At 37.9% G+C, this 13,805-nt stretch overlaps 1 protein-coding gene across 1 annotated transcript in view; it reads right to left on the reverse strand.

Annotated features, from left to right (window-relative positions):
* Window positions 1–1,398: 1,398 nt before the first annotated feature.
* Window positions 1,399–13,805, reverse strand: part of LOC114633366 (nuclear receptor coactivator 1-like) — a gene marked incomplete at its 3' end in the record, with an annotated part of 79,767 nt that continues 67,360 nt past the window's right edge. Inside the window, exons 3-5 of the mRNA XM_028781946.1 lie at window positions 10,703–10,808; window positions 5,221–5,387; window positions 1,399–1,496 (exon numbers count right to left, since the gene is read on the reverse strand). Of these exons, the coding sequence (XP_028637779.1) occupies window positions 1,399–1,496; window positions 5,221–5,387; window positions 10,703–10,791 (354 nt within the window). The remainder of the gene's footprint in view (window positions 1,497–5,220; window positions 5,388–10,702; window positions 10,809–13,805) is intronic.

Genomic DNA, 13,805 nt, shown 5'->3' on the forward strand with positions numbered 1-13,805 from the left:
TTAGTGAAAAAATAAAAATGATAATAATTCAGGACTGTTTTGGGGGCTAGTGTTATGAATATTCAAACATCCCTATTTCCTAAACTCTGTCTGATGAAGACAATTTGCCATCATTATTCTTTCTCTACAAGCCTCACTCACACGTGCTCACTCACACGTGCTCCTGGGGAGGAAGCTTCCCGACAGCTGGCCTTACGATGTGCTGCATACAGAGATGATAGCAAATGCTTGTCCATTAAGTACAACACAATCAATCTGAGAGCTTTGCCATCTGCCCAGGATGTCACCCTTTAAGGAGAACCACCTTGGCCTCACAGCAGGGCTCATACTGGGTAAGACTTCTTGCAGTGCCCTGGATCTAAATGAGATTGCCACTTAAGGTCACTGGACAAAGGTTTTGGAATAAAACACATGATTTCCAATACCTTTACAGTACCCAAGCAAGCAAAGACAACAAAGAAATTTAACAAAGGTTAAAACCAGAGTAAGGATCCCACAGTGTGGGTAAAGATTCCTTGAGTAAAGTCTCTTTAAGAAGGCAACACTACTCCTGACCAGAGGAGACTATATGCAAGCTATGGAAACAGAACAAACTGTATTCAAGACTTAGACAACAGAAATGTACAAGTTTGTTAGTAAGACCCCCTGGCTGCAGAAAGGACAGGGAAAGAATTTAGTTTGCATATCTCTGTAAATAAATATGCAATTTGTTTTTGAGACAGAAAAGCATGTGCATGTATACATAGATAAGTGCTTCAAACATCCATGTATGAGAGAAGGTGTTTATGGTGATCAATTGGTTTGGAAACAGCATTTACACTCAAAATCCAGGCAATAGGAATGAGAGAAAACAAACAGAGATAAAATAATACAGTAGTTGCAAAATAATTCAAGTTTAAAAGTTCTTCACTTTATGAAGCTTGATGGTAATTTAATTCTCATTCATATGTGGATATATGTACATGTGTATGCATGTGTGTATAAAATCAATGTAAACTTTTTTATTCAGAAAATGTTCTAGGGCAGTATTTAGTCTAATGCAGGAGAGGATCTTTCATTTAAAGGTGAAATTCTATAGTATACATACATTGTACTAGCTAGCTAAACTAGTTATGTATCAGGTGATGACCTAATTCAGTTTCTTTTCTCAGATAATTCTAACTACTCCATTATATAGGCTTTGGTTTGCATGAGACTCCTTGAAATACCTATATGAAGCAAATTTATGTTTATTACTCATAGTAATTCTGAATTAACAACTATGAAGCAGCCTTTATAATCAAATCCTATTTGTAAAAGTTTAAAGAACTATTTTGTTTCATAATTTATTAATTGGATGTATGACATTAAATTGGTAAGGACAAAGATTTTCATTTTGGGGTCAGCAAGAACACTTACCTCCAACAGAAGAGGCCCCAGTGACTCCTTCTCTATCACTCCTTGACTGCTCGACGAGATGTCGGACTTCTGCACATCATCATCGGTTGTGGATTTCTCTGCAATAATCAAAGTTGAAAAACTATACATCCAAAGAGCTCATTTTCATCAGAGCCAGTTTACAAAGACATACAGATTTATATTATTGGTATAGGAAAGATTTATTATTTAAGCAAATTATAAAAAAATCAAAACTCACTAAGTTCATTCAGATTAAGTTACTGCATGTGAACACAAAGCACTTAAAATTTTAAGGAAAACTGAAGACAGGAATAGTTATGTGTCAGGGGATGACCTAGGGAACAGGAGCAGAAAGGATGGACAGTTCAGGATCCTGTCTCTAGAGGAAAAATGCACACTTGTCTGTCTTACTCTACCTTAATCTGGACAGCTGGGATGCAGACATGTCAGCCATGTTTATTACACATTGTGATGGGAACAGCCTACGAATGGCAGCCACATCCACAGGGGATCTGAATCCTGGACTCCTACCTGGACCATCCTGTTCAAGCCATCACATTTTGTCCAAGTTGTGGCATCTATACCTCCTGTATTATACCCTCTCAGATATGTAATTACATTTTTATTAGTCAACATTTAACATCTCTATAACAATGGTCATAAATATATTTTATAAGTATATCCACGTGTATGTTATATTTTGTATATCATCTATTTTATTTATATATTTTTATATATTATATTTAGTATGTAGTTTTAAATTAGTTTTCAAATAGTTTGTGTTGTTTAGCTCATCCTTAAACACTCCCCCTGATTTAAAAAATTTTTCTGGCCAGGCATGATAGCACACCTAGCACTGGGGAGATGGTGCTAAGTTTCAACATCTATGAGTTTGAAGCCAGCCTGTTCTAAATAGATATAGGCCAGACAGAGCTACATAGTGAGATCCTGTCTCAAAACAGAACAAAACGAACAAACAAACAACCAAACACCCAAATCAAAGCAACAGCCACATTACTAACCCTAAACCCGACCATCTATCAGACAGTCCTATGTGCCTGCAATCCAGCAGCATCTTCTGAGTCCCCTTTCTGCTTGCTGCAACTGCAATTGTTTTTATGGTTTGAGGGTTATGTTTGTTTGTTTGTTTTGTTGCTTTGTTTTCTTTAGAGACAGGGGTTCTCTATGTAACCCTGGCTGTCTTGGAACTCTCCCTGTAGGCTGGCCTCGAACTCACAGAGATCCTTCTGTCTCTGTCTCCCAAGTGCTAGGACTAAAGGTGTGCACCACTACCTCCTACCTCATGCTTTGTTTTTAGGGGTCTACACAACAGTAATGCCTGTGTCTCCTTTCCCCATTTCTCTGTGTTCAGTTTCTAGTTTCCCCGGGCTAAGATCCTATGTCTTTGTTTCTTAATTTAGTACTAAGGCTTTGATAGCAGTTTCTGAAAAGAGTATAGCATTTAGAAAACATTAGAAAAGATAGCATTTAGAGACTTTGTCTTTTTGGTTTTTTGTTTGTTTGTTTGTTTGTTTTTCGAGACAGGGTTTCTCTGTGTAGTCCTGGCTGCCCTGGAACTCACTCTGTAGACCAGGCTGGCCTCGAACTCAGAAATCTGCTTGCCTCTGCCTCCCAAGTGCTGGGGTTAAAAGCATGCGGCACCACCCGGCTGAGATTTTGTCTTAAAATTCCTGTTCCATTCATAAATTCATCACGTACACAGAGTTACAGGTCTAGAGTCTTGTTGGTAATATTACTTTGAACCTGTTCTGAAAACAATTTGTTATGCTTGAGATCGACCTCTCCTTTGGTTTTTTTCCCTTGGTATTTTAATGTATCACTACATTGTGCATGGGTGTGAGCATTCTGTACTCACTGTGCTGGGCCTGTTTGAGTGTGTGTCCCCGCCCCTGCCCCATCTCCTTGAGATAGGGCCCCCTACGCAGGACAGGCCGATGTAGGCTTGTGTTTCTCTTGCCTCAGCATCCCAACTGCTGGGATTACAGGTGTGCTCCATCCAGCAAGTCCAGCTTAGGAGTGTTTTAGATCCAGAATCAGAGCCTTCTGTTTTCAAGAAATGTTTGTTGTTGTTTTTAAGGTTTTTTTTTTAAAATCCCTCTTATCATTTGTTATCCTCTACCTAGTCTTTAATCAATCCTCTACATTTTGCTAGCTTTTTCTTTTATTTTCTATTACTTCTCTGTCTATCTTACTTTCTAAGAGATTACTTAAAATTAAATTATATGGCAGATGTAAAAAGTTCTGTGGGAAAAAGAAATCAAGAAAGGCATAGAAGGATACATATATTTTCCACGTAACCTTTTTTTTTTTTTTCTTTTTTAAAGAAGAACAGTTGGGAATACTTTCGATGAGAAGTCATTTGAGAAAGGACAAGAAAAGGTGAGAGTGGGCATGGGCAGTGGGGACCTAGGGAGAGAACATCAGATGGATGGAAGAGCTAGCCTGACTGACCAGTGTCCCTATGGTGGTTGAGGCTGACAGCATGAAGAGACAAAGAAGAGAAACACAGTAATGTGGTGGAGATTTTTCCAAGCACCCTGTTTTGACTTCCAAAAGTTACCATCTTTCAAGGGTGCAATGTCTCCTCTGTCTGAGGGACTGACATACTAGTTTTGTTGCTGCCCCTCATGGCTGCCTCTGCTTCCCCTGCACTTCCTCTTTCCTGCTTTTCTTTTTGTAACCACTGGCTTTCCTGAGATGCCTGTGGCTTTGTTCATGTGAGATGCATAAAAATGTCACCTGGTGACTAGAATGTAGTAAGAGTTAAGTTTTCATGAGGGATCACCCCAAATGCTTCTTTCCTGAGACTGCTGGGTTTCCTCAGAAAATCCTGCTCTCTGGTTTTGGATAGTAAGAGCAGGCAATGATGCTAGTGTTGCTCCTCCTTGCTAACTCAGCTGTTACTAGACTACCCTTAGTTTCTAAGGTCTTTAAGTCATGGCACTTGAGTCTTCTCACACTTCTGTGATCACTGGGAAGGTCCTAGGGCTTGTGTTCTACTCACCACAGATCTCCTCATACATAATGTGTGTGAGTCAGTGCACTCACCTGAAAACTCTACAGAACCCTATGAGCCAGAGTGCTCGTCAGAGTGTTTTACCTTTGTTTCTGGCAGTAATCCAAAGGATTAATGGTGTAGGGGTCCTATCAAGTATGGGTGCTATAAATATAAATCTCAAAAAATACAATGGGATCCCCTGCCCCCAGAGTACTTCTTCCCCACTGTGAGCCAGGCAGAGGCAAGCTTCCTCAGACAAGCCAGAGAGATTTTCATCAAGAATTACTGTACTTTAGCTGGATGCCAGGGCCTCAGATCTCGCCCACAACTTGTGTTTCTGCTTGAGGTCCTATGACATGGGCTCCAAAACATTCCAAGCTTGCTCAACTACTTCACTAGTTTTCAAGTTAATTTAGTAAGCTACTTTGCAATATCAAGAAAGAATTTTTGACTCAATAAAATAAAAATTGTCAGCCGGGCAGTGGTGGCGTATGCCTTTAATCCCAGCACTTGGGAGGCATTGGCAGGCGGATTTCTGAGTTCAAGGCCAATATGGTCTACAGGGTGAGTTCCAGGACAGCCAGGGCTACACAGAGAAACTCTGTCTCGAAAAACCAAAAAATAAATAAAATAAAATAAAATAAAATAAAATAAAATAAAATAAAATAAAACAAAATTTGTCTAAACAAAAACATTTCTTTACTAAAAGCATAAAGCAACATGGGCTCTTAATAACAGAAAGGTAGAACAATATGTCATAAACATCGCAACAACTGAGAACATGGCCTTTATTTTATTTTTACCTTGCTCCATTCTCTTCATTAGCTGTATTTGATCTACTGTCTTCTTCAAGATCTTGCATTTATCTGGTTTTACACTCAAGCTGTCAATGTCACTGATGTTAGCAGACAGTAATTCAGCTAGTTCTTCTAAATACTTATTTTCTTGCTCCCTGCGCCTCTTCTCAGTACTGTTATACACAGACACACATAGAAGAAAAAATCCAGTTAGTACATATTTATACCATATTATTTCCTTTTCTGATCAAACATATTAATGTTTGCACATTTGAAGGAAATCTTGTTTTTACCTAAAATATAAAACCAGATTTTAAAAAATCAAATTAAAATTACATTTAAAACTCAGACACTAGAAAAATCCTTAAGTACACAAAATAATTCTGGCTAAAATATGTGAAGATGACTGCTATGACAGATGGGTTTGCTAACAATGTATATACCTCAATTATTTTCAGATAACAAACCACTACAGATATTAAAGGAACTAGACAGAAAGCAAATATACTTCTTATGTTTCGGGATACTGTGTATTTGAAATAGAATGGGAATGTTCAAGTAATTTTGTTCAGTTTAAGTGGTACTGTGTGATTATAGTTCAGACAAACTGTAATGAGGACTCTCATAAGCCTTTCATTCTTATTCTGATAGGAACAATCATTGCCCCTCATGAAACAGAAACTATTCAAAAGTAGACTCTAAAAATCAGCTGGAGAAAGAGCAGCAAGCAGTGGGTCACAGCTTCCTTCTAAATATAACAGAAAAGAAAACCTACATGTAAGTTCTTGTCCACATTAAAACCAAGTCAAATGCAAAACAAAAAGGACAGAGGGTCGAGTCACCAGCAATACTTTAAAAGAAGTCTCCTGAATATATGGATGATTACTGTTGGTTTTCAATCTTTACTCCTAATTTATTTTGCCAAGTCACCAGCAATCTGCTTTAGGTAATGCATTCAATGATGGTAAAATATTACTCTGAAACTTTCCATTATCTAAATAAAACAGGAAAAACTATTCATGACAAGCGTTAAAATCATTTGACTAATCATAAAAGTGGTAGAAAAAAAGTGAGAAATGAGAAAATCAGTTGCTAAAAACCTTACAATAAACGACAATTAAAAAAGTAATTTACTTTCCTTAAAAAATTTTAAAGACTATAAAAGCAAAGGCACTTACACAGCACTGTGAGCTTTAGTAACCCAGTCAACTAATTTACTGCATTTGCTATAAATCAAAGAACTAACAAATGGTACAGATCCCCAAACACAGTCAGACTTGAAACTATAACAACCGTACATTCTGTCTTTATCTGTTAAATCTTTCATTACCGAGGAATTATTTCCACTTTGCATAGTAAAACTCTAATAACTTAAACAGAACACAGCAAGGCATCCCAACAAACTTCACTCTGAGGCATTGAAGCAAAGCAGGAATAAAATGAGGAACATATTTTCATATGCAGAAGGGTTGATCTGTAACACGATAGTATTTGAGGACATGTGATTTTACCTCAGGGAACCTCATAGACAGCAGACACATTTAATAGATCAGTATAGAGTGGGAGCTGTTTAAACTTAAAGGTCTAAATTTCAATAGGGGAAATCAATTTAGATTTGCTTGGTGGGTCTCCCAGATATGTTTTGTTTGTTGGTTTTATTTTGAGAATGTCTCACTCTACAGTCCTGGCTATTCTTGAACTGTTGATCAACCTCCATCTACCTTGAGAGTGCTGGGAAAACAGGTGTGTGCTTCTGTACTCAGCCACCAAACGTGTTTTTGCCATTAAGTTTTAGGTAATATTGAAATGCATGAAACCATTATGGAGTAAAAGAAAAGTGTTCCAACATAGAGAGGAGATGGAACAAGAAACTATACAGAGTAAAGAATAGCAGGTGCCAATAAAATGAGTTAAGTCTCAGAGTAGGGAAATGAAAATCATCTTTAAGTGAAGCAGCCAATAACTACCTAGGGAAAAAAGACAGCAGACGTGCACTAAGTCAACATTGAAGGAATGTAGAATATAAAACCTTTTTCTTAATGGAAAAGACCCCTTTACTACTTTAGATTAACTTTCTTCATTTGCTAAACCCCTTATTACCTTTTATGTGGCAGACATGCTAGTAAACGCTATCCTGAGCTAAATTCTCATGAGTTCAGTAAGCCTCACAATTTTCTATGGTACCAGTTCCAGGATTCCCCGTGGACATCAAAATATGAGCACTTGCAAACCATTTACATAAAATGGTATAGTTGCATAGACTATGAAAATTCTTCCCCAAGCTTAAGCCATCTCTGTATTACTTACAATACCTTAAGCAGTGCAAATGCTATATAAGTAGTTGTTATACTATATTTAGGTAATAGCACTACACAAAGTTGATACACATTTGGTATAGATGCCATTTTTTTCAGAATACTTTTGATCCTATGGATATGGAGGGACTGCTATATCTTTCCTTAATTAATGTACTAGCAATGATATAACAGATAAGCATGTGAAGTTTTCTAAGCACTCTGAAGTAAATTAGATGTAGCTCCCACTAGAAAGGAAATAAAAGGAAACAGACCATTGAATACTTTATGACAAAAATCAGACTCTACAGAAACACACAAAATGACTCTAAACCCAGAGAAAGAATGGCACTAAGTTAGAGGTAGAAAGATCTCATTTTCCAGAAGGTAACTTGGCTTTATCAACTGTATAAAATGAGAGTGGAAATATGAAGTCCAAAACGGATACATAACAGGCGAGTATAGCTGACCACAGAAGTGCATGGGCAAGAGGCAGTGGAGGCAGACCACAGTGACCTTGGCCTGTCCTGTGCAGTGTGACTACTGCTCAGGAGCACAGGCTGAAACTTGCAGGCACTAACAAGCTATCAAAAACCCCAGACAAGTGAACAGCAGTTTAACCTCTCTGCTTCAATTTCTTCATCTGTACCACTGGGATAATGACATTAATTACCTCCTAGGGTTTGTGAGGATTAAAAAAGATAAGATGTGTAAAATGCATTGCTAAGTTCTTGGCATGTCCTATTAGCTCAATAAATGCCATCTAGTATGACTTTAATTACAATGTTTTATTTTTAAGAAAATGGGGAACCCAAGAGGATTTAAGAGGAATTAATGGTGTGGCTAGATCTGTAAGCTCTTCAAAGATAGAAAACCTGTCTCTCACTTCATTTCTATCCTTATAACAGCACACAGATGGTGTTGGCTGAACAGTTAGCATTTAATAAGCACTTGTTGAGTTAAGCTGGAAATGCTCAAGAAGGATAAAGCATAGTTAGCCACCATTTAAAACTAGCGCCTTAACCTTCTTCTTCTTCTTCTTCTTTTTTTTTTTTTTTTAGAACAAATGAGGGATTGAAGAGATAGAAGCTACCTCACCACAAGAAACTGTTTAACTGAGAAGTCACTCTGTCTCGGGCTCTGTAGACAGTAATGCTTGGCACTGCCACAGGGCTGGCAATATCTTGTGAGGCCTAACAGATGCTCTTTATGATTAATGAGCTCACAGTCTGTTTGGGGAGGTAGCATATAATAATAAGACCAGAGGAAGGATTGCAAGGTAGCATTAATACACAAGCCATTTCAAAGCAATACATTTTTGATTTTCCATATCAAAGATATTGCTTTATTAAAACTGAAGCCCATACATATAAACCTGAAGAAGTCAGTGCTTCGAAATATCTTTCAAGCAAACATCAAGATAATTATCTCAAAACATCAAAAGAGGAGAAAAAGAATATATACAAATTTTGGTATTTGTAATGATATTATCATGTACAGACACACATACACACAGAACAAAACAAAGACAATTTACAGATAAGCCATTACAAGAAAGGATTGTTCAGCATAATAGGCAGATATGTTATTGATGCCCACAGCTGTTATCATTCATATCCACTAGTAACTATCAATTCAAAAATACAGTATGGGCATGATGGTGTATGCCTAGAATCCCAGCACTCCTCAAGTTGATGTAGGAGGACTGGCCCAAGTTCAAGGCTAGAATGGACTACAGAATGAAACCCTCCCTAAAACAAAACAAAGAAATCACAAAAATGGAAAAAAGCAATTATAATAAAATGTTAATATGGCAACATATAGATTTTATATGGTTATTATATATATAGCTTTTTAGTATTTGTTCTTATATATTCAAATTTTTCTCGAATGAGAAATGAAACATAAAAGATAATATTTTATTTATCCTTAAGCTTTCATTTAGGAAAGACTGAATTTATACATAGAAATGAACAATGTACTTTGACAACACACATCTGGTGCACATCTTGGCATGTACCTCTATTCTAGCATCTGGACACATGTGCTGGAGGACTTAGGTGACTGCCCTGTGAGGAACAGTCGGTCAGCTTCCTTTTCCAGTCGCTAGCCCTAGCATTCTTTAAAACCCTCTCGCCTCCCTCCTTGAGAGAAAAACAGGCATTACTAGCTGCAACGATGCTGTGCAGTGCCACTGCAGCTCTCCTCTGAGACCAGTGTCATCATCAGCTTTCCTTGGCCCTGGGGAGCATCTGGAAATGTTTATAGACCATTTTGTTATTACGACTAGGGACACTACTGGCATTTCAGTGTACAAGCAGTAACACTACGAAGCATCCTACAACACACAGGGAAGCCTCCACAGCAAAGAATTTTCTGGTTCATAATGTCAGCAGTGCAGAAACTGAAAAAAAAAAAACTTGATATAGTTCCTAGAAACCAAATGGAATAAAACCTGGACTTTCCTCCTGTTAGCTGAGAAAACGCTTTTGCTCTGAGTGAGGTTCTCCTTCATCTGGCACTTGTTAGGGTTCCCTTAGCATGAAATTTCTTTTCATCTCCTTAATGTGGTCATTTTAAAAAACACAACAAGTAGTTAATGCCACAAATAATTATTTTAACATAAATATTAGAACAATGTACTTTTTAGTTCCTAAGATAACATTTAAAGATGTTCAACAGACTTATTTATTCGTTTGGCAGGATTTACTGTCCTTACTAGTTAAAAGGCACATACTGCACCCTGAACTAGGGATGCAGTGGTGGTGCGTATGAGCAGATAGGTCCCTTACCTTAGAGCAGCATATAGCCTAGCAGAGAAACTAAGAATTCATGCAATGAGCAGATACTCTAGCAACAGCCAGTAACTATGAATCAAAGCCATAAAGATGTACAGGACAGATATCCAAAAAGGGGAGATTGGAGCTACTAGTTGTGGGAGGAAGAGAAGCCTCCCTTTAAGGAAGTAATGGCTTACCACAGCATCTGCAATAACAGCTACAGATTAATACTGGAAGTAAAGAGGATGCAAGTTGGAAGGAAGGAGAAGCACATTCAAGGATCTGGGTGGGGGTGGGGCAGACTGTGCTGAAGAGCAGGAGGAGGCAGGTGGCCACTCAATGTGGAGTAGATGAAACAAAGTCCAAAGCGTTGGAGAAATGACAAAGCTCTGCCAGAGACAAGCACACTCCTACCTTGATGCCAGTGTGTCACATGGCGATCCTTTTCTCTTGTGTGAGTCTGGGTTTGCAGGGTCGGATGAACTGTCCCCAAGGCCACTCATGTTGATGAACTTCACACCTAAACGGAGAGGGTAAGAAAAATAAATCTCTTATGACCTGTCTAACTAAATAAGGGCAGGGGAAGCCTCCTTGTCATTTCTAAGCATCAAAAAACAAAACAACCACAACAAAAACTTGCAAACAGGGACTAAGTGACCACAGCCATTACAGAAGTATCAACCTCCAACTAAGCCACAGGGACACTAGCTACTTGTTGCTTTGCTTACTTTTCTAAGCCAGTGAAATAAAATTAACAATTTTCTATGAAATGGTTATAAGCAATCGAATTAAGTTTTCTTAGAATAATTAAGTAGAAATACTTTTACCAAGAGAAAAATCACTTGCATGTATAAATATAAAAAACTGGACTCTGAAAATTTTTAGTATTATTATTCAGATTTAAGATTATTATTTAGACCTTACTTTGTAAAAAGGCTTTAAAAAGCTTTATTCATGAAGCTGGAGATTTTATACTGATAGAGAATGAACAATACAATATGATTATAGTTACAGTGATAAGCTCGATTTGGATTTTTGAATTGTACTTTTCCATTCTGAATTCCATACTTCTAACCTTGTGTTTATATCATCCAGAGACCAAGATCAAATGTTTAGTCTATGTTAGGATCTTAGTATAGATGCCAGAGAACAGTCATTTCCCCTTGCATGTCAGCCAGGTCTTCGCATGTGCCAGTTGCTGATCTGTTTGCATCAGTCACTGCTCTGCAGAATCCTGAAAGAAGCTCAGAGCCCTACCCTTGGCCTAAGCGTCATCAGTCCCTTGGATTTCAGTAGTGCCAAATGCTATCATTACCTTCTCATTACTCCATTTATTCTCAGAAAGGAGAGGAAGCTCATGAAATAAGACTTGGAGCTATTCCTTAAGTCTAAGTTACTAAATAACATAGCACTGTATGTCAACACTTAAACGTCAACACTCGAGCTAGGAACACTTAAAGAACTGCTGAAGCCTAAGGCAGCCTCTCAGAGCCTTAATCCTTTCCTCGTTCTAAAATGTACTCTTTCTAGAGCTCGTCCCAAGGCTAAAGACCATTGCCCTCTTCTCGTTATATGCAAAACACCTACAATTTTGATCATGAGATTCCTTCATGTGGACAAGAGGAAATGTTTCTAATTTCTCTATATTACAAGTATAAGTTTTGAAACTACCCAACACTCCAAGTATTTTCTGTTCTTTAGACAGGGTTGTTATGTATCTTGGCTGGCCTGTGATTAACAATGCAGTCCAGGCTGGCCTCAAATTCCCAGTCTTCCTAGTTCCTGTTCCCACTCCTAGGATTGCAATCTTGCAATTACTTTTTAAATTCTTTTTTCTTGTTTATTCATCATTTGTCATTTCTATCCATTTTCTGCCAATTCATTCTTAAGAGATTTTTATGTCTGGTGTGGTCTTATATGTAGGTGGTAAGACATTTTGCCTTTAAGAGATTTTATGCTATCTCCTTCTTCAGTCTCAGATATAATTATGATCCTAGCTTGAAACCAAATATCTCAAGGATTCTAGATTAATATTAATATTTTTTTCTTGCTTCTCAGTTCCCTTCACTTTTCTTCTCATTTCTAATCTGTCACATAAACAGAAGAAAGACACTCTTGTCCTGATGTCATTCCCAAGATACCACTGTTTTGTTCTGCTCTGTTTTTCATAAAAGTCAAATGGATAGCCCTACTGAAGGATGATCAAAGAAAGCAACGGGAGAAAAAAAATGATTTAGTTTACAGTTTAACCATTACCTGCCTGTCCTTGGTCTACGTACCTAATGTCTCCTATACATGTGTGTGTGTGTGTGTGTGTGTGTGTCTGTGCTGTGTCTGTGTGTCTGAGTGTGTATGTGTGCTTTGAACCATTTTAGCCTCTTGTCTTACATCCTACAGGTAAGAGCACACCAGGATCTATTTTCATTTCCTAAATCTACCTCCCTTCTCCCTTCATATTTTTCTTTGTTCAGGTCATCATCTAGTAGACTACAGAAATAGTTTTCCAAATGGTCTCCAGTTTCCAACTTTGTCTTTCTGAAATGACCCACTGAAAAGGCACCATATTATCTACCAAAGGCAAGTCTGAGCATGCCTGAAGCACGTCCCTAAATCCTCATTACTCATAGATCTCCTCCATTCCACAGAGTAGACAGTTTCACAGTTCACCCAGTATCAGTGCATTACAGAACTTGGTGAATGACTGACTACAAATGCCTTTCCACTCAAGTGTTTTACACACACACACACACACACACACACACCCCTTGTGTTTTATTGTTTTATGTATGTACCATTTCACTATGTACTCTAGATTGGCCTTACACTCACAGAGATTGACCTGTTTCTGCCTCTGTCTAAGTGCTGGGATGTTTTGCGTACTATATAGTACGATATAACCTATATAGAAACACATTATGCAAAATATGCAATCTGCATATGCAAAAATGTATTACAGATATTAACTTTAGTTTTATCCTCAATAAAAATCAAAATAAAATTCTTGGCTACATGCTATGTTCCTAGCAAAGGTAACTTTAGGCACACTTAGGGAAACTTGTTTAAACTGACCTCAGTGTGGGGAGCAGTCCAACTTACATGAGCTCTAACGTCCTGTGAGCTCTATGAATGCAATAACCTCCAGTGGGTGTAGTCCCTAGACATCCGACTGCGAATACAATTTATAAAGTCATTGTTCTCATAGTATCTTTTTATTTTGAGAGATATAAATGTTATCATCTTAAATGTAATGTATATGGCACATTTAAGAAACTGGTAAGTATTCAGAGAAAAATGAGGCAAAATTGTGTTTAACTGCCTGGGTGTGCTGGGGAAGCTGGTACAGGCGAGGAGAGTGAGCTGGAGCAAAGTGAGGGAAGCCGAGCAGTGACAAAGGAAAACGATGAAGGCAGAACAGAAGCATTTTGTTGTTTCCTTTTGAGAAGCAGTAATGAACTGGCTGGGACTGGGGATGGAATACTAGAAGTCAGAGGGAGAACAGGAGACAGAACCAGGTATG

Source organism: Grammomys surdaster, unplaced genomic scaffold (assembly GCF_004785775.1).
Source record: "Grammomys surdaster isolate TR1022 unplaced genomic scaffold, NIH_TR_1.0 587, whole genome shotgun sequence".
Lineage (NCBI taxonomy): Eukaryota > Metazoa > Chordata > Mammalia > Rodentia > Muridae > Grammomys > Grammomys surdaster.